At 39.8% G+C, this 26,615-nt stretch overlaps 1 protein-coding gene across 1 annotated transcript in view; it reads left to right on the plus strand.

Annotated features, from left to right (window-relative positions):
- The window catches only part of LOC131463829 (uncharacterized), a 136,821-nt gene that overhangs the window by 41,685 nt on the left and 68,521 nt on the right, over positions 1-26,615 (plus strand). Inside the window, exons 10-15 of the mRNA XM_058635881.1 lie at positions 1,115-1,340; positions 1,470-1,610; positions 1,697-1,790; positions 8,490-13,257; positions 14,912-15,214; positions 15,470-15,557. Of these exons, the coding sequence (XP_058491864.1) occupies positions 1,115-1,340; positions 1,470-1,610; positions 1,697-1,790; positions 8,490-13,257; positions 14,912-15,214; positions 15,470-15,557 (5,620 nt within the window). The remainder of the gene's footprint in view (positions 1-1,114; positions 1,341-1,469; positions 1,611-1,696; positions 1,791-8,489; positions 13,258-14,911; positions 15,215-15,469; positions 15,558-26,615) is intronic.

Genomic DNA, 26,615 nt, shown 5'->3' on the forward strand with positions numbered 1-26,615 from the left:
CACAGAAACTGGCTGGTTTTCAAACCTGTTTAAAGTAGTCCCAGGTGAACCTACCAAGGAACCTCTAAAACTACAAACTATGCCTCCTGTGACATTATCCAAACCTAGTCAAGCTGAAGGACATGCTAAACAAATGGTCCCTGAAGTCACAGAGAACATTTGCAGCAGAACAGAACAAGTGTCTCAAGAACAAAGAGTGTCTGAAAAAGATCCCCAGTGCATGACAGATATCCAGCCTGAAGCAAATGTCCCTCCTAAAGATCAAGGTCTTCCCAGACCTGTTGAAAATTCCACATCACAACCACAAGCTCAAGGAATTATTTCTGGACTGATAAATGTAGGCTTAATCGAAGATGTGTCACCTGGAAAGAAATCCCAGAAAGGGGATAGTCAGTCTCAACAGGGTGGATTATTCTCAGGCCTATTTTCATCATCCACACAGCCTTCCTTACAAACACAACAAAATTCTACTACACAGCAGTCAGGAGGACTTTTGTCTGGATTTTTAAAATTTGCCTCTGACACCGTTTCTGCTCCTACAAAGCAGCCACAGTCAACACTGTCAGGAGACCAGTCAGGTCAAATTCCGGCTCAAAAACAAGCACCACCAGCTGCTGCACAACCATTATCTGGAGTCCTGTCTGGGCTCTTGAAAATAGCTACAGACACTGTGACTCAACCATCTCAGTTCAGTGAAGAGTCACATCCAGAAGTAGCTTACCATACAGTGAAAACAGATGACCATCAACAAAACTTGAGTCAAGAGGCCAATCCTCCGTCTCATTCAGCAGGGATTTTGTCAAAAATGATAAATTTGGGTTCAACAGAAGCACCTCCCTCTGGTCAAGCTGACAAGCAACTAAGTCAACCTGTTACCTCAGATCAACAACAGCCACAACCTGATGAAACAGCAGAAAATCTACCCCCTAAGATAACACCAACAATGTCTCAACCGAGTGGATTATTTGGAGGTTTGTTCAAACCCACAGACACCTCTACCCAGTCTCCTAAGGGGCTTGTTACTCCACAACATACACAACCAAATAAGCAATCAGGTAATATACTTTCTGGAATTTTTAACAAAATTGCAGAACCTAATTATACTTCATCTCAGTTACAACCTGGTGCTGAAGAGACTAACCAAAAAACAGAGCAGCAAACACCTCAAGGAGGTTTCCTCTCTGGTCTTTTGGGGAGTCAAGACATTGCCTCTGCACACCAAGCCCAGCCCTCACAAAACCAGCAACTACGGGGGCCATCAGGGCAGCAACCTAACCAGCATCAGGGCAATAGACAGAATCTTCAACGACAAAAACAGGTCCCTCCGCAACAGCCCCAGAGTAGTCCTAGAGGACTGTTCACTGGATTAATGAACAAAATTGAACATCACCAGGCACAAAAAACTGACCCTAAGATGTCTCAGCAGCCAAATCAACAAGGTGGTTTTCTCTCTGGGCTGTTTTCCACAGATCCTACCACTCCATCACAACAGCAGCCACTTGTTGGTCATTCAATCCAGCATCAGCCCCAACAAGGTAACAGACAGCCTTTGCGGAGACAAAACCAGATACCTACACAAGCTGCTGCCTCAGCACCAGAGCCACAGCCAGGTGGGCTTTTGTCAGGGCTATATAATAAGTTAGCATCGGCTGATAATTTATCATCACAATCTACTATACAGACTCGGTCTCAACAGGGCAACATGTCAAACATTGTTGGACCTGTTCAGTCAGCTGCTCAACAGTCCTCTCAACCCAGCCAGCAAGGAGGATTCTTGTCTGGTCTGTTTGGTCAGACTTCACCTCAACCACAAAAGCAACCTGGCAAAATGACAAATACTCAACAGCCTACTCAAAGTGGGGGCTTGCTTTCAGGTATTCTAAAGCTTGCATCAAGTGAAAATGTGCAACAGGAACAGTCACCCAAGCCTGGTCTGACAGATCAACAGTATCTTAAGTCAGGGCAAAATCCAGGCCAGTCTGAATCAGGGGGGATTTTATCTGACCTGTTGAACAACTTTTCAGGTAATGTGGAACACTCAGTGAACCTTGAAGTAAAAGAGCAACCACATCCATGTACAGAACAGGGGCAACCACAAATTCAAAGAATCACACCAAAAGAGGTGCATTCATCTCAAGATATAGCCACAGATAAGGATTTAAAAGGTCTCACACAAAAAGGATTCCTTGCAGGTCTTTTTAGTGTCACAGATGAACCGTCATCAAAAGCACAGCAGCCATCAACATTGCTGCCTGGGAAAGTGGAACCTAAAACCAGCACTCCTAATTTGTTATCCAGCATTTTCAAAGCAGGCACGAGTGAAATGAGCACTTGTGCTTCTAGAAAGGAAAGTGAAAAAGGCCTTCTCAGTAGTTTAATACCAAAGCGTAAGGAGGACATCCTTTCAAGTACAACAACATTTACAACCTGTGTTGGTGCAGATAGCCATAAAGAACATCTACAATCTCAGGTAGGACAAGATCCTACAATTTCCCCAACCCAGCGTTATCTTGAGGAAATGCAGCGTCTGTTATATGGGACAGCACATGAGTATGGTTACAAAGATCTTTTATTCAACTTTACAGAACATGGCGTGATTCCACCTGAGCTCTTTGAGCACCAATGTCTTATCGAGAGTCTTCTGTGGCAGCAACTCAATGATTATGCCCTTGCTGAAGCCCTTGCTACTCAAGTTCAGGAACAATACCAGACATATCAACCACATGTACCACCCACAGTCGGTACACCCCAATGGGAAAATAACAAATTGCTCAATCTTAAAGAAATGAACATGAGTGACTTTACTGTACCCTCACTTCCTTGGCAGGATGCTGCTTCTCAGCTTTTTGAAAGTAGAAATCGCTTTCTTGAGCCAGATGAAGATCTTGTATTGTTTGACATGAGCTGCAGGGAAAATAAACCATGGAACAGCTGTGACAATTTAAATGATATTGAAAGCAACAGAAAACCTTGGATTGTTGGCAGAAGTGCTCTGAATCTGTCAACAGAAAAAACAATGAAACGTTTAAATAGATGCCAGTCACTTACAGAGTGTAGTGTACCTGAATTCGGCAAAGTTGTGGATAAAAACATTCTTGATATTGATGTAAAAACTGAAGACTTTAGTTTAAAATCAGCAACTGAATTTTTGAAACAACTTGCCTCAAAAAAGGGTCCAGTGGATTTAACACGTGGTGCTATGGATTTAAGCAAGTCTGCGATAGCTATAGGAGATGCAGATGATGATGATTCTGAGTGGTATCAACAGTGGCTTTCACTATTGGAACAAGGGCTGTGGTGGCCAGCTGAGGTTGGAGATTGTGGATACTACATTTATACAGATGAGGAATACATTTATTCCCTTTTAACTGATAGAGCTGGCAAACATCTCTATGCATGTGCAGCACCAGATGATGTGCAAACTCTAGGCAATATCACTGAAAACATTGCCAACATTCTGAAACAAAAAGAAAAGGATAAAGTGACGCTTTGTGGTTTTAAAATACCTCTCTTAATAGAAGATAGAAGCTTCTGTAATCCAGGTCAGCAGCAGAATATGTCAATGCTTTCAGATGCACCCATGGACTTAACTTACGCTCTTAAAAAAGGTGAGAAAATAATGAACATGAATTTGGAAAGCTTCTCTCAAATGTTTCAGGAATCTATAACTTCTCAAGCAGAGCAACCTGTAGACTTTAGTGTGTACAAGCTCAAGAAGATCAATATGCAGTCTGTACAAAATGGTTACACCTGTCAAGAGGACCTGATGGGGGCATCTGATCTTACTTCAAAGACAATAAAGGGGGGACATGGGGGGCCATACTGGAAGAATCAGAGTATATCTGATGTTTTCGGATCCCCACTGGCACCTTCTCCAAGGTGCAATTCAACACAAATCTTTCCAAACCAGTGTAACCCAGTTCCTGAAATCAGATTTGGACATGTTGATGATACACCTGAAAAGAAACCAAGACAAATGTCAACTTTTGGAGGAATTATTGGAATGTCTTCCATTAATGATTTAAGTAAACCTGCTATATCATCATCAGTGTCTAGCAAGGTGTCAGATACTGCAAAAGTGTCTAGAAATCAAACTCCTTCACCCTCCAAAATACCAGGACCCTTACAGGTGGGATGTAAACTGCCCACACCAACAAACAAAGGGGACAGCTCTTTAGCTCATCCAGCACAGCCAACTTCTGCTAGTTTACCCACATTATCTACCTCAACTGTGTCCTCTATTTCTTTACAGAGACCCCGGCTAGCAAGACAGCCATCTCAGGCAAAACCCAATGAAGTATCACAAGCAAATAAGACTAGAGTCACAAGCACATGTGATGCTAGCAAAGTCAGCAGTACTTCAGTAGTAGACCAAACCTTGTTGGCGTCTGAAAAAAAGCCACAAGATTCCTCACAAAAAGTTAAACCACAGTTACACATACTGAATGACTCATTTACATACAATGAATCTTACCTTTACAACAGTAATCGTAACTATGGTAATCATACTGGTCATCAAATAGTCAATAAAGTCATTGATTTTTCTGCCTCAATTAATAAAAGCAAAAGTATTACAGAAAAAGAAGCAACAGATTCTAACATAGAATCTACACAAAAACATGAAGCTGTTGACTGTACAAAGTACAACTTAAAAAAAATCAAAGAGAAAAGGCAGATGGATACCAGGTCTAATGTAGACAATACCACAGTTGCTGTAGATCTGACACAACTGACAGAGGGAGATACAGCTGAATGGCAAAATTCAGAATATCACTCTGTGGGCACAAGCCCAAAGGTTTCAATCCAAAGCAAACATCCTCTTCCCAGCTGTAGGCCAGGTAATCAACACTGCCAATCAGAGAGAAGTTTGTCCAGTCCTGAGATTAGAGTTGGCCATGTCTCATCTACAACGAATATCCAAAGACCACCATCTTCCCACAGCACCTCTGTAGCAAAAATGACGAATCAAACAAATGTCAAAATCTCTGGCAAAGGTGAAAAAGACATTTCATCTAAACCATCTCTTACATCATCTTGTGAATCAAAGAGCTCTGAATCCAACAAAATGGTAGTAAGAAGCTCTTCTGCTGCTCATATTTCAGTAAATAAAGAACCAGACCTTGATGGGGTTCTCAAACACTCAAAAATTGTATTGAGGCAACCTGTACATACCCCACCACTTGTAAGCCCCATTGTAAGAAAACCACTGGAACCTCAGGGACAGGGACTGCTTATGCAGCCAAGCCCACCACCAGTTACAGAGGATTTTAGACAACAGATTCCTGCTAATTGCAAGAGTGGGATTTTTACACATTCTTTATATCAGTCAAATGGAAAGGCTGAACAATATCAGGAGACCACTGCACCAGCAAACTTAATTAAATCTACATTAAATTTGTCTGCCAAGACAACACTCTGGCAGACTGAGCACACTTTTGTGAAATCAAAGGATTCTGTCTGTGAGGCACTGTCATTGACAAAGCGAAAACCATTTGCTTCTGAGAAGGCAGAAACTATAAGTCCAAGAAATCAAGGATCCATTGACTTGTCATATAGAGGAGACTCACTGGAGTCAAAGGGACACACAACAGAGCCTATTCATTCACTAACTTTTGAGGAACATCATTGTATAATTGGAAATCAAGTAAAATATCCCGGTAGTATGAGGGCTACATTACCAAGAGAGCAAACTCTTTTCATTCAGTCTACCGAACCAATTCAAAATTGGATACCACCCCAGCAACCTACAGCACCGGCTAATACAGTTAAAGCCACACTGGACATGACTTCCAAATCTTCTGAAAAATCAAAAGAAGTTGTTCTGGAAGTAAGAAATGATGAGGTCATTCCACTATTTAAATGCAAACCAAGTGAACGTGAACTTGCAAGAAGAAATTCTGTTGGTGTTCCACTAGTTGTACCTATCCCGTCTCAAGAACATTGTGACATGATGTTCAACTCCCCCTCAAATGCAAAGGCTTTTGAGAACGATACTCAGTATCTCCCAGATGTTCCTTTATGTCAAAAACAATCTCAGGAAAGCAAAACATGTGTATTAGCAGAGTTACGTCCTTTAACTTCACAATCATCAGCCATTGTTAAAACTCATCAGACATGTATTTCAGGACAACCTGTCTCAACTGTTGCACTGGATATGTCACCCAAGCCATGCCAAGCCTCAATGGAGATAACAATGTCAGAGTATGAATCTATTCAGTTTGAAGCAGTTTCCCTTGTCAATAAGCCAAATGCAAGAGTGCTTGCCAGAAAAATATCAGTTGGTTTGCCTTTGGTAGTTGAACCAGCACAGTTGGAGTCAACATGCCAGAAGCAACCTCAAACAATGGATACTTTGCAAAAACAGCAAGCTTTGGATCTGGATATTATCCAGATCCAACTGGATAAAACAGTGCAATGCTTCAGTGTGAACGAGACCAATGGGTTGTCACAATTAATTATTCAACCTCATCCACTCTCTACAGCTCCAGCAAACTCTGTAAAGGACACTCTAGACATGTCAACAAAGGCCAGTAAATCAGACATAGCACTAAGCCTCACAGATCCAGTATCACTAGTAACTAGAAGGCCATCAAGTTTTGCATATTCTCGAGAAGATACAATTGGTGTTCCACTAATTGTTGAGATACAACCCATTCAAGAGCCACTTAAAAGGCAACAGACACTGGTAGGATGGAAAGAAAAGATGCAGCATGGATCAGTGTATAGTGAATCTCAAGACACTGAACAAAGACCATCAGCTCCTGCTAACTCCATAAAAAACCTCTTAGATATGTCTCCAAAAACACAGCAGAGACAGTCTGAAATAGTTCCAGATATCTTGCCAAATGAAACTGTGTCTTTGGTCAGAAACAAGGCAACTGTAACAATGAATAGTTCTGTTGGTTTACCCCTCATAGTAAAGCAATCTCTACATCAACAAGCAAGAAAACCCTTGAGCAGGGTCAGCACAACTGAGACACATAGGCAGATATCTACCTACCATAGCAAAAAGGTATTTTATGGTGGCATGTGCCAACAAAATAAGCCAGTTGACTTCTCTGCCAAAGATGGCCTAAATACATGTAACATTTTAAGTAATGGCAGTCAACTGCATTCACTTTCAGAAGAGGGAAAGCCCATGAATTACACTACTATGAAGGCAAAGAGAGACATGTTTGAAAAGAGGAAAACTGAAAAGCAATTGGGAAAAAAAGCATTACCTGGCATTGTTGACCTAACTGTGGATTTTCTGAATGAAGCCACAGTTTCCAGTCTCCAAGATGCAAAAGATCTTTCCCCCGATGTGTCCTTTCAATCTCAAAGTGGTATTTGCTCTCAGAAGCAATGCAAACCTCCACCCTCTGATAAACCCAGAGAAGAAACAGTATTTTTTCAAACTCAGAGGTTATTAAAATATAGGGGATATTCCACTGACAAAGAGGCCACGACTCAACCTGGAATAAATTGCAGAAGGCAGTCAATACCTGAACTGAACTGTGCATCAGTGAATACCTCTCCACAACATATTGCTCCCCAAGCTATGCAGAACAGTGCATGTTCTATGTTCTCTCAATATGGTGTATATCAAGACATGGGTAATATGTATGTTGAGTCCACAAATTCTGAAAAACTCCAGCAAACTGGTTCTGATATTGGCCACAATTCATCCAATTTTCAGTCTCAACCAGAAGTTCAGAAGTTGAAAAGACAAAATGCATGTGTTCAATTTGACATGACCTCTAGACCCAAAATTCTCATCAAGCAACCGACCATGGACAGCTATGGGATTCCTGAAGAAATGGTATCAGAATGTGGAACGATGTCAAGAGACAGACAATCATTGCCCTCAAGTTCTACCCAGCAACAACATATTGGATACCATACAATCCCAACTCTACCTTCTTTGAATATACAGCAACCACCCACTGCAGTTACACAGCCTGACAAAACAGATCTTTCAACATCTTCTGACATACAGTCAGTGCAATGCAGTGCTACTACTGATACGTATTCAAAAGAACCCCTTGAGCGCTATGAACAACCTGATCCAAGCAAATACCATTTTGAGCAATGTCACAGACCACACACCACACCAATTGTATCTTTAAGTGCTGTGACTTTAGTTCAGTGTGTGTCAGAGTCCAGTGCACTAACATCATTACCCACCACCAGACAAGACCCAATGCCTGTTAAACCAGTAAAGAGCATTTACATGAACCAAAGCCCTGAAGCTGAATTGAAAGGGCCAGTAACTTCAGCACCAACAGGATCCACTTCTGTCAAGGGTTTGATATCATTATTTGGTGCAGTTGGATCACAACCCTCTGTCAATACAAAACCAGTTGCTGTTATACCTAACCACACTCATGGTATTTCTACATTTGTGGACCACAGCACACAAGCTACACCAACACATACTGCTGTAAGCCCCGTTCAAGTTGATTTGAAAAAGACATCTGTTCCAGCATTCCCTGTTGTGAAAATACCAGAAATAATTGCTTCAAGTCAGCACACGCCTGTTGTGTCAAGTTGCCTGCCTTGCACACCAGCTAATTGTGATCATATTGTAAGTAGTGATCAAAATTACTCTTTCTTTGATTTGACCAAGGAAGATAATGTTCTGTCACATCGAAAAATCGCACATGAGTCTCAAACTACACAAAGTAAATGCTTCACTGACTCTAATACAATGAAAGCTGCTGATGAGCTAAAAGGAACACTAACTGTAAGGCCAGCAAGGGAATCACCAGGGACAGAATTCTCAAAAGTGAAATCATCAGATACCTTAATGCCAGAAGAAAGTATAAATAAAGACGATGGAATATCAGAAACATTGCCTGAGCTTGCATCTAAAGCAACAACCACAGCGTCTGCCATTCCAGTCAGTATAGGTATATTAGAATCAGAAATGTCTCAGCAACAAAGCAATGAGGAACCTATAAAGACTGTATCCACAGTAAATGACAATGCTAACACTGGACTGGACTCGTCTAAAGCTGGTATACAAAAGGAGACAATTTGTAATCCAATGTCTATTTACATTGGCATTAACTGCCCAGAAGTACATTGCGATAATGCAGAGCAAACCCCTTACATTAGACTTCCCCACATTTTTGTCTCAGCAGCAAGTTCACCGGAAGAAGAGACAAATGAACTAGAGTTTTCTTGCAAGTCTCAACCACCATCAGTTAGTGCTTCTGAAGATACCACACAAATTAAGATGACTTCACCAGATATTTTTCCACCGTCGGATACATCTAAGGAAGATAAACCTACAGAAATTAGGATTACACAGACTGTATTCTTAATTGAATCAGAGCAGGTTGAGGTCTTCTCACCAGAGATGTCTGATATATCCGAAAAAGTCAGAAATACAGAAATCAGAAATGACACATTAAGTGATTCGGAGCAGGTCAAGAATTGCTTGCCTGAGATGTCACCTACATCAGAGATGACTACATATAAGCATGCTGATGAACATGACTCACAGCACATCCTAACCAAGAAAACCTCAACTACAGAGGTTTTGATGTCTGAAGCTGGAATAAAAACAAAGATCCTAGAGACTTATGACTCACAACTTAATCTGACCTCCATTGATAGGAAATCAGGAGCCTCAGATATAACTGCAGTTGCAGTTGATCCTTTCAGTGATCACCGATGTCAGGTGTCAATCACAAGCTTAGTGGTTGCACCTCAAATAGAGGGTGCTGAAACTCTTGAAGATTTAGCCCACAATAATGAAAGATCATCTTCAGATGTTGAATTGCCTGGTAAAATCCCCTCACTTGATAAGTTGCCACAGAAAGAAGAGTGTTTGGTGTCAGATTTAAAATCACCTGGAGAATTACAGCAGCCTTATGACAAAACTGAAATGAATGTCACTGAATGTTCTCCAGAAGTCAGTCTTTTCCAGCCTCCCACAGAGGAAATCATCACCTCCCAGGTGGACAGTTCAGCGGTCAATGTTGATAAACCTGAGAGTGAGCATCCAGGGAAAGGCATATTTTCTGTGTTGAGTGGTTCCAGCACAGCCTCACAGCACACATCCTCCCAAACTGGACTATCAATCCTAGGTGGCATACTTCCTGGCTCATCTCCCATAGACACTCCTGGCTCAGGCTTACTCTCAATGTTTGGTGGGTCAAATGCCCCATCTTCACCAGGATCCAAAGACCCATCACTTTTAACCTCACAAGAGCCTCAGAGCAAAGGCTTGTTCTCAATGTTTGGTGCAGCCAGTAGTCAACCACCATCTGGTACTAGAGGTCCAAATGTTGGAAGTGTTCGACCTAGAGGTCCTCCACCCCAAGTAACCACAGGCAAAGGCCTGTTTTCTATGTTTGGTGCATCTGCACCTCAGCAACCACCCAGTCCCAAAGGAAATGCTGTGGATAGTGCAACACAAAAAGGACCTTCTACTGGATCTTCTTTATTTGGTGGCATCCTCTCAGGTTCTAATACGAACAAAGATTCCTCTGGTTCTGGTTTGTTTTCCAAGTTTGGAGCTCTCAGTGGCCAGTACCAAACAGGACCAACAGTTGCACTGCAAGAATCCAGAGGTTCCGAGCTCTCAGGCAAGGTCTCTGTGTTTGGTGGACATAGCCAACAAGCACCAGAAGCATATGCTGCAACATCTGAAGCTTCTGAATCAGAAGGTGTTTTTAAAGTTTCTTCTGTGTTTTCCCTGAGAGGAAGTGCTGATGCTAACAAATCTAAAACTGGGTTTGGCTTGTTTGGAATGTCTTTTTCGGAGGAAATCAAAACAGTGCCAAAAATATCTGGTCCTGTTAAAGAAGAGATTCTTTCAGAACAAACACAAACCATCACCACCAATCAAACAGCAGAAATAAAAGACATCATGAAAAATGACTCTTCAACATTTGTTGCTAAAATGGAATTTCCAGTTGAACCGACATACCAGGACATTCGAGATTCAACCACTGAAGAGACTCTTCCCCTAACAGATCAACTTTTAGAGGTGGACAAAATGGCCATAACAAACCATACATCAGTTGTAGGTGAAGCTTTTATAACAGAAACACTGAATGTGACCAGTAATCTAGTGGAGAAAGAGACACAAGTTGACAAACAAGTTGCAAAAATAGAACATGAGGAAGTGCCAGGCAACCAAAGAGAACATAAAGAAATTGAAGATGTAACGGATGTTGAGAAAGAATTTGTTGAAATTAAAACAGATACTCTCAAAATTGGGAGCACAAGTTATAATGTTGACTCAGTTTCCATTAAAAGCCCTTCAGAAAAAAGTGATTCAGATGTTTTTGAAGGGGAATGTTTCAATACTGTTGCTGGAGGAGAGACAATTCTAGATGTAGAAAAACAAGCGGAGGAGCCACTAAAACTTATCAATGAAGATCAAACAGTTGTTGCTGATGTGGAAAAATCAACTGAGGTGTCTATGGACGTTGCTGGTGAAGAACAAACCGCAGTTACAGATATAGAAAACATTACCAAGGATCCTTTCATTTTTGCTGATGAGCAAAAAGCAGCTGTTTCACATGCAGAAAAAAACACAGAAGAATTAAGTGTAGTTGATTCATTGATATCAGTTAAAGAGACACTTGTTTCAGAATCCATGGTGTCACCACCTTCAGAAACGTCAAAATCCGAAAAATCTACTGAGAACTTGATAGGGGCATCTCAAGAGATGGTAAAAGAACCGATTGAGGTAAAATTACAATTTGGAGAAACAAGTGTAGAAACTGTTCTTGTAAAACAGAGACCTTTTGAAAATGAATCAGTAGTAGTTATCTCATCACAAAATGAAGAAAATACTGTAGACACGATTGCAACAGGAACTGAGACACCTCAAAATATGGGGCCTCTGAAAGCTCCATCATTGGGACCTATTATTCCTCCACCACATCAACAGCCCAGGCCAGGCATGACTAGGCCCCCTGGCCAACTGGGACAAAGAATGGGAGCACCGAGAATGGGACATCCACAAATGGACATGCCAAGAATGACTGGACCAAGGCATCCAGGGCCACAAAAGCCCCCTGAAAGAGCTCAATTTTCTGGCTTTATGTCTATGTTTTCTACCCCAAATGCCCCAAGTAAATCACCTGTTGGTGGATTTTTTTCAAGTTCACCTACTTCTTTTTTTGGAACATCACCTGCCTCTAGCCAGCCAACGAAACAGCAGCAGCAGCAGAAAAAAAGCTTTTTTGGCCTCCCAAATAATATTGTTCCAGAATCCCTTACTAGTGACCTACTTGATATATTCAAAGTTCCCGAAACAACAAAAGCTGAGGAACCTCAACAATGTAGCACAGAGTCTGGGGATACTCCTAAAACCATAATCTGTGAAAGTCCTGACAAAAGGGATGCAGAAGGAGGTGTACACTACAATATCACTGAGGACTCTGAGGTACATGAAAAAGGGCTAGTTGAGGAGGCAGAACGAACAGACAAACCGGAGGAAGACAAAAATTCTCTGACCGAATCCACAATAAACACCAATTTCCCAGAAAAAAAAGTAGAAGATAGTGAGGCTGTTGAAAACATAAGGGGGGCATATTCTGCATTACCTGACAAGGCTGAACCACACCAAGCTCCTGGAGACAAGGGCATGTTTGAATTACCAGGTCTGTCTGCCTCTAAATTTGGTTTTATGTCTGTAGCTACTGAAGGTACATCAGCTATTGGATCACTTTTCTCTACCTCTTCATCTCCATCCACTGGTGCAAAGGCACCACAGTCACAACAGACAGATGGCAGTATATTTTCTGGTTTCAAAAACCTTTCCGCTGGTATTTTCCATGATGAACTTTCAACTGGAAAGGAAGAAACATCATCTGCTTCGTCCATATTTGGTATAAAACTTGGCTCAGTGTTTGGGAACTCTGATGCTCCTAAATCTGTATGCACCACCCCTGCTGTCACAGACCAATCTCAGTCCCAAAGTTCAAAGCCCAGTGATGAATTCTGTGTGCCAGAGTCTGAGAAACGTTCCCCAGGTTCAGGAGAAACTGAAAGTGCAGATGCCAGTGATACAGAAGGGCCAACAGAAACCTCAAAATCAGGAAGCTGTGACACGTTAGCACAGTCAATGCAGTCTGGCCTCCCATCTCACTCAGCTTCCTTAGCAGATGGTTTGGATAAACCCCAGTTCATAGTCCCCCCAAGTGAGGGAAACAAGACTGAAGTTGACACACCTAAGACCATGCATGCAGATTTGGGCACAGATCAACTACAGGACCTGTTGACAGAGGAAGCTGCAAAAAGGCTAGTTCAGTATGTATGATAAAAGGCACTATTGATTTCTTGCTCCTTTCCTATGGTCTTCTTTTCCCATTTTTATCTGGACCTCACTTGATGTAGTAGTTCCTATAGTCATTGTATTTTTCTTTTCCCTTCCCACTTGTTAACCTTTTTTTGTTCTAATTTTACGGAACCTGGGGGGGGGGGGGGGGGGTGACGTGTCGGCGGAAAAAAATCACATTAATAACGTATGGGAACTAGATGCTTAACTCATGGCCACCCATTAATAACGCATGTTACTGTTATTGTTATTCTTTCTTATATGTTATTGTTATTAAATGTATTGTTAGTGTGTTGTACAGGAGGCTAATAAAGTGTGTAGCAATTTTATTGACACTATACTCTATTATGTTAAGGATATTGTACATTGCCTTTGTTGGTGTAGCAAATGGAAGACAGCCTATGCGCCTACCTCACATGCGTTATTAATGTGGGTTAGTATGTATCTTGTTCCCACATGTTATTTTCCCCCACAGATGTCCCCTCCCATAACATTTAGTTAAAAGATACTAATTTCATGTTTAGCTTAAAAAAAAAAAAGGAAAATAAAATGTCACAACATGAGTTTGATGATCACAGCCATAGGCAAACCAGCTCACATCAACCTGGAGATAGGGCTACATTCAGTACCTAAGTAATAGCTTCCCTGACTAATGAAAGTGCAATGAACGAACAGACCAATAGTGTTTATTTATTAGCTTTTCACTTGTGAGGCGTGTGTATAACTCCCCCCCGTTCTCTGAATAATTCTCCAAGCCTCAGCCAATTTGTTTAATATAAATCACCCTGATAGATTTATGATAGTGTGGCATTGCACACCATTGAGGCAAGATGGACACTGGAATAAAAGGAACAGTGAGAAGTAATTGGGCCTACACCCATGACAACGTAAATCATGTCAGTGTAAGCTCAGCGCCACTTTCCTCGTTAGCAGTCTCGATCACCCAGTAGCCATATTCTACTCTACTATCCTGTCAGCCACTCATGATTTCAGGCAGATTAGGTATATCCCCACTGTAACCGAGTTTAAACCTTAAGTTCCAATGGTATTTAAAGGCTGAAGAATTTTAAATAATGTAATTGTATGGTTACATTTTTATAAATATAAATATAATACATTAATAGCTTATACACTGTATTTAAACGCCATTAGAAGGTGATTTAAGCTTTTTTTCTTGAATTAGTGTCAATACTTTATACCCATATTTGACACCACCTTAAACTTGCATGTTGACCAAACATGTCTAAGAATGATATCAGAATGAATATGTTTTATTCAACTTACCGTAATAGATTTAGTTCCCCTTTTTTTGTCAACATCTCTTTTGACACTGATGATAAGTTCCCTTCAACCCTTAGATTTATACCCTGATTGTATTTTAGAGATGAATTGAGGTTTCATTCCAAAAGTGATTTTAAGTTCTCCCTTTTTCTAAATCACAGTAAAGAGAATGCACTATGTTGTGCACACATTTTTTTTATATTATTTGAAATAGAAACATGAACAAGAATGACTACTTTCCTAAATCATGAATTTTGGAATAAAATCTTGGATTCATCATTAGGTAATAGGTTATTTCATGCATTCCTTTTTTAAATTCATTCTAACAATCTCTTTCTCCCACAGCCCACCTGACAGCAGTCGGTTTGATTCGTCAGGCAACCTAAGCCCGGTCAGCTCCCAGCTCAGCTCTGAACTGGAGGAGCGCCAAGATCTAGAGTCGTGCCACCACAGTGGACGTCATCCCCCTCTCCACAGCCAGCCATCTACATGGGATGAGGAAGAAGAAGAGGTGGAGGTGGAAGAGGTTGAGAAAGAGCTGCATTCCCTACCAGAGCCTGGTTCAAACAAACATTTGAAGGACTCTACAGTCATCCTGTCCAAACCATTCCTTAACAACCATGATAACAAGACTCAGATGAAAATCTGGTATGTGTTTTCCAATTATCACACTAGTTACAGTTAGCGAGTGGGAAGACTGTGAATTATTACATGTTGCATGATAAATCCCTACTAAATTTGTGGGAAGCTTGCAGTGAAGTTGATTGGATAAAAGAAGATACTGTATGTGAACCTGTCCTTTGATGGCAAGATTCAGGGGATTTATTTCATTTTGACATCAATTCTCATTGGCCTTTAAACATTTTCCCTTTGAACCAAGTGTTACCTTTGCTTGTTTGTCAGTTTCTTTGAAGATGGTCCTCCACCTTGTTCCCCATCCAAAGTTCGCTGGCTAAAAGCATACAACAAAGTGAGAGTACAGCTCCTTGAGGTAGGAAGAGACACTTTTTTCCCTCTCTGGCTCTCTGGCTCGCTCTCTCTCTCTCCCTCTCTCACTCTCTCACGCACACAGACACACACACACACACACACACACACACACACACTGTATAGTCCAGTCTACACTCTCAAGAAAATGCATTCATATTACTAAAATCTCATACATTGATTTCTGACATACAGGCACATTAACATTGCCAAATCTCTCTCTCTGTGTATGTTTCGCTCTGTCTCTATCTATCTCTCACTCTGCTCTTTTATGTGATGATACTTTATCTTCCTCATTTCCCCTTGGGTTGGTTGAGTTTCCAGGCAGGCCACAGCAATTTGTACCAATTTTGTGCTACTTAAGAATTTCTACTTTGAACTGGAGAAAAAAAACAACTTTGGCTTGTGTTCATTCAGATCTGCCTATCACTCTGCTGCTACACAAGGTTTGTAGGACCAAGATATGCACTGTGAGTGAGCTAAATTGACAGCTTGCTTTATATAGTTTATGGTTGATTGTGGTGTTGGAGTTCCATGTATCTATTAATTTAACAATATTTTTGGCTTATCTGATTTTCTATTTTCTTTGTCATTGTGTGAACCAACTAGCTTAGCTTTGTGTGTGTCCACCATGAAGAACATTTTTGGATTAATTCTATTGCTTTCCACCTCAAATTATGTCATTTTAATAGACCCCAAGAGGTGTGATGTCGGCTTAGTCAGTTTTGGTTGTGCACATGATAAAAACACTGGATTATGAAAACATTAAAACTCTGGATTTAAAAAAAAAATCAGCACATGGAAATACAACAATGGAAAATATAGTGGTAATTTGAGTATTTAAAAATCTTTATTAGGAATTCCCTCTTGAGATGTGCTTTGAGGGTTAGGGTTAATTTGTGCATCCATTTGCACTTGATGACTGACAAAATAGCATTGTGTCTGTGGGTAGAAAATAAGAGGGCTCATTATATTGAAGTGCCTTGGATTGTATTGAATCAGAATTAAACAGGGATTTGTAACACTGGTCTTCTTCAAATTAATAAGCCTATACTGTATGTGTGGGCAAATGGTAATTCAAATGTTGGTATTTGTACTTGAAATCTACTTCAAATACTGATTGAGAAAAGAAAAGAACAGAAGAAACTAGGAGATAAAACTGAACATGAATCTAGGCAATCTCATGTGGTGACGGTAGCACTATGGTAGAGTGAGTTGTCTTTCAACTTGAAGGTTGTGGGTTTGATTCCTGACTCTGCTAGACTACATGTCAATATGTCCTTGGGCAACACACTTAACCCCATGCTGCTCCTGACAGCTGTGCCGGCAGCGTGTGAATGGGTTTGAAAGATACTCATAGCTGTGCTGTATGAAAGTGTGAGTGAATGGGTGAATGGCACAAGTGTAGTGTAAAGCAGCTTTGAGTAGTCATCAAGACGACAAAAGTGCTACATAAATAAAGACCATTTACCTTAAGCTGTTTCGTTGTAATTCAGCCTTGAACAATAAAACCAATGTTACATTCATACCAAGGCTACATTAGTCAAGAATGATCTTAATCCATCTATTAGAAGCAATCTGCAACAAACAAACTCAAAAACATACTGTATATAAAAACATACTGTATATAACAACCATGTCTACATGCAGAGTATTCTGAATTCAAAAGTAAATCACAACATAAACCTGAAGCTTTTAAATTAAATCAGATGTAGGTGTGTTTTCTAACTTCTCCATTATAGGACCTTTAAACCACAGGGATGGTGTGGATGGTAGGTATATGCAAAGCAGAGTTGTTTTTTCAAATGAAAACTAAATAGTGTGGCTATGGTGTGATAACTATAAGTCTGATCTCAATAAGTTCCCATTAGTGCATATTTTTACCCAGTCACTCATACCACAGTTAGTTAAGTACACCAAGGATTAACATGTACCACCTGTTTGCTTCTCTTGTTTAATTACTTCTGACTATTTATCTCTGATTACCTTTGAACACAGGACCATGTCTTGCTGGTTTCCTTATAGTTCCATACCTTTTTTTCCCCCACATTTCAAATTGACAAATACTTACATTTTATTCATAATTATAATTAAAATTCTAGTGATGGGTATCACCAATCTGAAGTGTCCTTGAGCAAGACAAGAAATTTCCCTACAGAGACCAATAAAGTTTTGAATTATTTTATGACGCAGCTGCCAAGCACAACTCCCTGTCTGCTTAAAAAATGAACCTGCTTGGCCGTCTGTCATCAATCAAATCCTTGTGTCTTAACAACTCCAGAGTTGAACATCAGGGCACCACAGACAATGACGCCTCTCTTATGAGACCGAATCATAAGTTTTCAAGGTGGTCATGTCAGAAAACTGACATGACAGCGTGAAGAATAGGGCAGGCGATTTTGAAGTAAGTAGTGTTTGACAAAAGTACATGTTTGACTCTTCCTTTGTATGTTTTCTCTTGTACTTCCTCATTTCACCACCAGGTATATTTTCAGAGTAGTCTGAAGATCTACTCCAATATGAAAAATTCGATATGAAGAATAATATGTGTGCTTCCTCCATTTCAAGGAATCAATCCATACAAGGTTACCTGATGTTGTTGGTCTGTTTTAATCTGACAGACACAAAAAGGTCAACATAGTTGCCCGTATTACTGATGTTTGGAGGAGGATGAAACCACTGGTCAGCATTTATCCCCATAAAGACAAAAATAGCCATATTATCTGCTGAGCAAGCATTGTATCATGGCAACAGTGTCACATTTCTATGGAAACACAACCCAACATTTATTTGTGATTAAGGTGCTGTCACTGTTGCTGACATTAGGTGTGTGGCATCCCCTGCAATATATACTTGTGTATATATGTGTGTGTATGTGTATATATATATATATATATATATATATATATATATATATATAAACATGAATATATATTTATACACATATGTATATACATATATATGTTTTTATATACACACACACACATATATACATGTATATATGTGTGTGTGCATATATATGTAAATATATTTATATATATACATATATGTGTGTATATATATATTCATGTTTATATATATATATATATATACATATGCATATATTCCCCCACTCGCCCACTCTCCTCAAAGCTGACGTCCTCTACCAGAGGCCTGGGAGCCTGAGGGTTCTGTGCAGTATCTTAGCTGTTCCTAGGGCCATTTTAAACTAAAACATAACATTTTATTTATGAGCCGCCGCTTGCAGCAAATAATAAGCTAATGCACAAACTTTGGAGGAAAGAGAAAACTGAATTACCATAGAAATTAATACACAATTAGAATCTCAGTTGGTTGGATTTACGTCATTAGTTTTCTTTCAATGCAGTTTGTCTGAAGAAAGGTTCTGTTTCATAGAACATGCATGAGTTAAAACAGAGGAGGCAAAAAATTACACCTGACCTGAAAAATAGGAGGTGAACTGTCTCTTCTCCTCCTCCTCAGGAGCAGGGAAAAGAAGGGAAGGAGAACAGAGGCATCACAATACACAACAATTATCACTGTCATCTCTGTACCTAAATCAATGTGTAGATTGATCTTTCTTTCTTTCTTTCTTTCTTTCTTTCTTTCTTGGTTGCTTTCTATAAACTGACAGGCATAGTTTATGTATCTGTTGTCATATACCTATAACCGCTGCACAGAACTAACACTAACGCAAGAAAGTAAAAACGTTACATCAGTTAATGCAGTGTTTGCAGAAGTGGTGCACATTAATGATATAAAATGAGTCGAGTTGATTTTACTATTGTCTTCCAGTCATTGGGAGATCTTTGAGTTTTTATGTGATCATATTATGTGACAAGAGGGAGAGCCACTCTCTTTTAACAATATTGAGCAGACCCTTTGTTTCATGTGAAATAATCAGAGGACATTAGAGTGAAGAGGAGTCAGCTCTGAATTTGTAGAGTGCAGTCATCTGTCAAAAGATTGAGCCAGTGATTGATTGATAACTTTGATGGTTTTTTTTGTTCACAGTTAATGCAATTAGATTGAACGTATGTAGATGTTTTGGAATTGTATAAATTGCAACATAAAGCCGCTGAAATGAAAGATTCCTGATAAGTAATTTGCTTTTTGAGGCCAGTTGCCACAACAACCCTCTCTCTAAAATATCTGTGCACTTCATGAGCCTTTGTCAACTGACATTTAGGAATATTTAACAATGGAGGAAAACTATTCATGTTTTTAACGTTTTTATCCTTTTTAACTTGCATGCACAGTTTAAGACAAATGGTCTCATGTCACAGCAGTTTGGAGGGTAAGATAACCGTGATGGGGTCAGGGAAAACTCTTCTTGTATGTTTTGGTTGCTTTTTTACATACTGTGTGAGGACCGAAGATGAAATCGGTGTCACAGGCACAGAGTGTGATCGGGTTGGGCCCTGAACTGTATTGCTGAAATGGAGTGAAATTGAAATTATCAGTTCAGTTTCATTTATATAAAACTAAACTTAGATTTTTCTATCACGCACAATTCAATTGTTGGTGAAGTTTCTTGCCAAGGTATGAATACAATAGAGTAGCTTCCGGTAAGAAGACCACCTGCTTTATCTACTGATCTACAGCTGTATGGTAAAGTTTAAGTTAGACACAGCAGATGCCTCAAAAACTATTGTTACTATATTTTTATGGTTTACTTAAAGAGCTCTTTGGTTATAAAGTTGTAGTAGCTGCTACATGTTGACTCTTTTAGGGATAAACTACAGACCCAGTTCTCAAAAAGTCAAATGAATGTAATTGTCACTTGTCCTGTACGCCATTATTATGACAGAAACCTTTAGCAACAGCAAAACAGGTTTTATGTGTGCATGTGTGATGCTGCGAATTAATCACACTGTAATTCATCCTTCTGAGAGAGCATCTTGTTTTAACTCATGGGGGCATTAAATGACTTGCGTTTACAGATATATTGGAGGACAAAGTTTTGAAGGCACTGATATATGAGTTTGTCCTATACGAAAATGACCATACACTATAATTTGGAATGACAAACAACTTCCAGGATTCAGGTTTTAGTTTGAGGGAGTCATTGTGTACATGGGCAATTCATCCTGTGTCCTTGGAAATACTTCACAGTGTCAGACACACACACACACACACATTCACATTCATATTCACATGGCAAACCAATGAAAGGCTCTAAGAGATGAGATTGCTGCACGGTGCACCACCAGAGGACAGGCGGGGCAGCCAGAGAGGATTGTGGGAAGGGAAATGAGGAGAGCAGAGGGAGGATGTGAAGAGGAGGAGATGCACTGACTCACAACAGTCCATAACTCCTTAAGGGTTTGTTATTGTCACAATACAGGCATGTTTTCAAAAGGAGATTCAGAACCCTAGAACTGAAGTTTTACAGCACACAAATATTGTGACACTGAATTCTCAAAGCAACCCGTCACTCTGGCCGCCACAGCAGGACTCATTATATTGGATTAAAAAATAAATTAAATTAGTAATGTTGGTAGAAATACAAATCATCTGCAGGACTGATATGACACTGGGTGCGGATCAGTCATTATGGACGATGAGAGGCTCAAATTGTCATGCTCAAGTCATGCCAGAATTTGGCAGGGGTGTCAAACGTACGGCCCACAGACCAGAACCGACCTATCAAGAGGGTCCACTACGTCCCGCAGTATGAATTGGTTAAAATTGTATAAGTGAGTGCTCATTGTTACTATTACACAGCAAAAGTTCAGTGACATTTTTTTTTTATTAGTGTATGGCAGAAAGCAAATACTGATACTGACATAATGTCATACAATAAATATGGAAAACTGAACTACATGGTTGCATAACAGTTGGTTGGTTGTCATCACTGGGATGCAGAGCTAGAGTTCAGTAGGGTGACAGCTGCAGGAAAGAAGCTTCCTCTGAACCTGCTGGTTCGGGTGTGGAGATACCTGTAACTCCTATCGGAAGGGAGTGGGGTGAAAAGTCTGTGGTTGGGGGCACTGCATTCGTTGTCTGCCTCAGCTTGACGGCGCCTTGTCTCACAGTGCTGTGTGAGTGGGAGGGGGAGTGGCTACAGTAGAGCGGCGAAAGCCAATGTGTGCTTCTTTTAACGATATATTTAACGATATACTTTGTATAACTTATCCAAACAACGTCAAACTTGGCACTGCGCTTACTTATGCCCATGACAAGACACCTGTCAGAGAGAGACATGCGATTAACACACACAGAGACACACACAGACAGACAGAGGTTCTTGGAATTTATGGCCAGCTCTGCATTGATGGACATGTGTTTTTTTATTTCCTTTGTAGTATTTATTTTGACATACACATCTTCACTGTAACTTCTCGCTCTTGTTTTACTTCCGAACCTCGTGATAATGTGGTTTGCTGGCTAATGTGATTTGGGAAGGGCTATCATTTCATCTACGTTTAATCTGGAGCGTTTTCGTTTGTGCGTTTGTCTGTCTGTTGATTTTGCAGGGGAAAATGAATACAAATGAAAAGGATTTAGTATGTGCTATAACCATAATCATAACATATTTTCATGCCTTTAATGTCACAACACAACACCTGCTACTGCTGAATCTTTATGACCAAACAAGAAAATGCTCAGAACGTCATCCTTTGCCTCCCTAATGTTTTGAAACATACCTGCACCATAGTAATTCTTAGAAATTGAATGGCATGCCGGCGCAAGTAAACCTAACCTAGATCTTAACATGAGCGCCCTTGTTCGGAAATGGTCTTATAGACCCATATGCACACCTCTTTGTTCCCTTCTCCCTTTTTTCACAATTAAATCACCTCTGTGTACCAGCATAGAATACATGTTCAAAGGAATACCAGCTTTGAGTTGCATTGGGTTTATTCATGTATATCTCATGCTCTTGAGGTAGAATAACAGCAGTTATAAATTAATAAATGAGAGATGGTGAAATGGGGTGGAGCAGAATGGTAACACATTATCGACATGCAGAGATAATTGATACAGTGTGAATGGACCACCTTCTAGCCGCCTGTCAGGAGGTCCAGCTGAAGCTGCATAAGAAAGACAGGTGGTGAAGAAATATGGGTTCTGCACAAAACACAGTCTAAATGTCAATATACTGTATATATATATCAGAAAGTGTTTAAATAATTCTGCAATCAAATATCTGTTGCAGTTCGGAGAAGAAAAGAAATAATTTGCTTCTGTAGGCATATAATACAGAGGGTTTATTAGGCAGTTCATGAATATTTTGTGATTGTGATTGCAGTGATCCATAAAAATAGTCACCCAGCACGTCTTGTTGCTTCACTGCTTCCTGATTTACTGAGGCTGCTTATCAATGACAAGCTATTATCTCACTCTCTTGGATGAGAAATGTTCAATTTAATTTGAAAACATTAACGTGGGAGGAGTTTTCACTCTGAACCTTTAACCCTGATGGATTCAACTTGCCTTTTTCTGTATTTATTGAGCTTTGTCTGTGCAACTTTTTATATTAACTTTACTATTCCTCCTTAATGGAAGTTCTTTAGTTGTATTATTGGTGATTTAACCCCATTAATCATCAGTCAATCAGATTTCTGACAACCACAACTTGACAAACACAAGTTGAAAATGAACCATTCTGCCACCAGATTACCTGTGCAGAAACAAGCAGGAATGTCTCAGTGTATTGAACTTTGATCAAACACAAATGTATTTAGAATATGCTCTGCATGAGGAAATGAATATAAACAAAAATCTGGATTAAGAAGTAGAAATAAGCAATTATATAAAAACATATATGGACAAATAATCAGTGATCAGTTTCTTTCTTTAAAGCATCATTAAATGATGGCAAGGCAGAGGTTTTTATGCCTATCTTCATTTCTCAAGGGCTGTTTAGCTGATCTCATGTGTCAGGTGATTCACTTAGTGCTGTGCTTTAGAGTCAGTGAACGAGGGCAGAAAGAAGGTGACACTTTTGTGAACAAAGAAGCATGAAACAGGAATTAAGAGGGGAAGAAAGAAAGGATCGGTAAGAAGACAGACAGATGGAAGGATCGGTTTCTTAGCGATGTTGACTCTATTCAGTATGCTAATGACATGGCCCCTCGGAGGCATCTGAGCCTGAACACTGTAACGTGACATTGGCTGAAATTCACCATGGAAATCAGGCTGTGTGTGTGTGCATGCGCATGTGTGTGCATGTGTGTGTGGGTGTGTCTTACAGAAATTGCAGGGGTCCTCATTTACACCCTCTAGGATGCCAGTGTTTAATCAGATATTTGTCAGTCTCAGGTCCACTGATTTGACTGTTAGCCCTGTGTTAACCACAGTGACTGAACATCTTTATAGTAGTTGAAAGCACATGCACACACCATATTTCAAAGAATGAACTAATTTTAGTCATTTAATTCATGATTACATTACATATGTTGTGTTTCAATGTTCAGGGTTAAAATTCATCCCAGAAAACAACAGCAGCATGCTTTGCCAGCCACGGAGCAGATAATCAGCAATTTCTTTTCTATTTGAAAATGCCATTTGCATGTTCACAGACAGCACAGCTGCTAGGTGAATGGATTCCTCTCCTGCTAACTACCAGTTGTGTGTATGACATAACTCTAGTCAGAGAGCCTTTACACTGTTTTGAGTCAGAGGATGTTGATGTATTGGTGTTAACCTGTAATACTGATTGTTGTACAGAATGTTTGCATTCTGCACAGCTCAGTCAGGATGTGTGTTGACTTCATGCTAGTGTGTAAGAAAGTCAATTAAACCAGGTACTAAGTCAAGTTAATTCAGGTACAAAGTCATGATTTTTCAATACTCTGTCGTTTGAGCTGCACCAGATTGGTCTAATTTGTTGATAGCTTTTTTGTCATCTCATAATCACTTCCCCCAGTACTGTCTCTGTGATGCTTAAGCTCACTTATTTTATTTTGAGCAGGTGTCAATATAATTATGTACATTGAGAAATGCTTTGCAATCATATTATTTCTGTAAAAAAAAAATACTCTTCTAACATGATATACTTTATTGTATTGGCAGTAACAACTGAATTTCTTCGATGACCTGCAAATGCAAAGAGAATGCAGTTTACCTTGTCTCGCAAAAACTGTAGAATTGCATTCTCCTAAGGAGTGTATATTATCCTAGGTTGTGTTTGTTTTTGACATATCATAATAGCACTACTGAGGTGAGAGTGGTGGCATGTACCAAAGATATCTGCCAATCAGCAGACCACAGGTCAAGACCAAACATTATGTCTTTGTGTATCTTTTGCTGTTGAGGATGATGAGGACATCCTAAACTGTTAGGATTCTGTGACCTAAATGGAGAGAATGATGCCACAAGCAGTTGAATCTGACATATTTAGTAATGAATGAAATTTCATGAAGTTTCAGAAAATGCTTCCTTGAAAGGTGAGAATGCACTTTAGTTATGTGAATGTAATTATTTAAGAGGTCATTTAGCATAATTTTCAAGTGTTTTTGGCCATTGACCGTTTTGCAAACAAGACATTATAGAGCCATTTCTTCTGTCCACAACAATTAAAATGAACAATGTACAATATTGTTCCATGGTTTCATAGTAACAGGTTTACTAAATATGTGCCATGAGTGACTGAAATTATCTTTGAGTAAATTCCCAAACATAAGACCCTGTTATAGAATGTTGAACCTTTGGTGTAGTAAATTTGCTGATGTTTTGTAGGTGGTGGACTGAAGTGTCAGTGTGAGAAAGCCTATAGCACTTATTGGACTGAAATAATCACAAAAAAATAACTTGCTAAAGCTCCACATGTTGACTGCTTAGGTTTAATTCCCCTAAGCATAAGGCAAATATTATTTTAATAGTATTCAAAGTACAACGAGAAGGAATGAAAACTTTGTCACGATTTGCCTTCTCGTGTCAGAGGAAGAGCTCCTAATTGTATGAAATTCTGGCTTTTTTTAAAAAAAGAAAAAAAAGTGTGCATTTTATAGTCATTTGAAACAATTTAAGATGACAGGCCTTCATTTAACTGTCTGATACCAGTGTGAAAATGTGTGTTATAAAATAATAAATGTTAATGCTTCACTGGCAGTTAAATCTGCTTTCTGCCGGATGTTGTCTTTAATCATGCGTTCCCTTATCTCTCATAAGAGCAGCATCAAATAGATTATTAGCACATTGAGCTTTGTCCTTTTGGCTTTTAGCCTTGTCATGGGCCAAAGGCTGTGTAGCCTCCAGCCTTAGCTTTGATGCTCTGTTGCGCTAATAGCTCATATCTCATATGGTGATATGAGATATATCTCATATCACCATTATATTATCCAGCATTTTGTGCTATATCTCAGCCAAAACAAAGCCTCCATGCTTCAAAGATGGCATTTTCACAACAGTAATGAAAGCAGAATATATCACTGTGTCTGTCAAAGTAATTTTATTGGTGGTTAGCCAGTTTTACATCAGAAGAACTGGGTTTGCATATAGTTCATATTTTATATTTAGTTTTCACGATAGTGGTACATTAATTTCTGTATGCTAAGTCACATACCCAGTTGGGGTCATCACTGTTTTGTGTACTCTGGAATCTGTGTGTCTGTTGGCTACATGTTTGTTGTTTTACTTAAGTTTTGAAGATGGTTCTCTTTCATAGCATTTGTTTTGATCATGTCCCACTTTGTTGAATGCCTCCGGCATGACCTAATCAGAAGCTCCTATTGGATTCCACCATCCAGGATTGGCTGGAGCAAAGCAGTGTCCTCCCCCTATATAGGTGTCTGACACTGTGCTGCTCGTTATTCAAAAACCTCTCCTTGGTACAAGCAGAAGTTCCAACCCGCTCTTTTGCCAACTGCCTATGCAAGCCCTAGCTAAACCTTAGTCAATGGGCGCTTCATTCATGGGGGGGTTCGAGGACCACAGCTCACACTAGCCTGTTACCAAACAGTAGTACAAGCTGATAAATCAGCCTATTTAACCAAAAAGAATGGCAACACTCAGTTGTAGCAATACCATATCCCAGTAGAAATACTTCACAAATACTTCGATGTCTCTGGCTTAACACACGCCCAAGCTGCCTGAGCCCACAAAGAAGTGCTCA

This window comes from Solea solea, chromosome 8 (genome assembly GCF_958295425.1).
Source record: "Solea solea chromosome 8, fSolSol10.1, whole genome shotgun sequence".
Lineage (NCBI taxonomy): Eukaryota > Metazoa > Chordata > Actinopteri > Pleuronectiformes > Soleidae > Solea > Solea solea.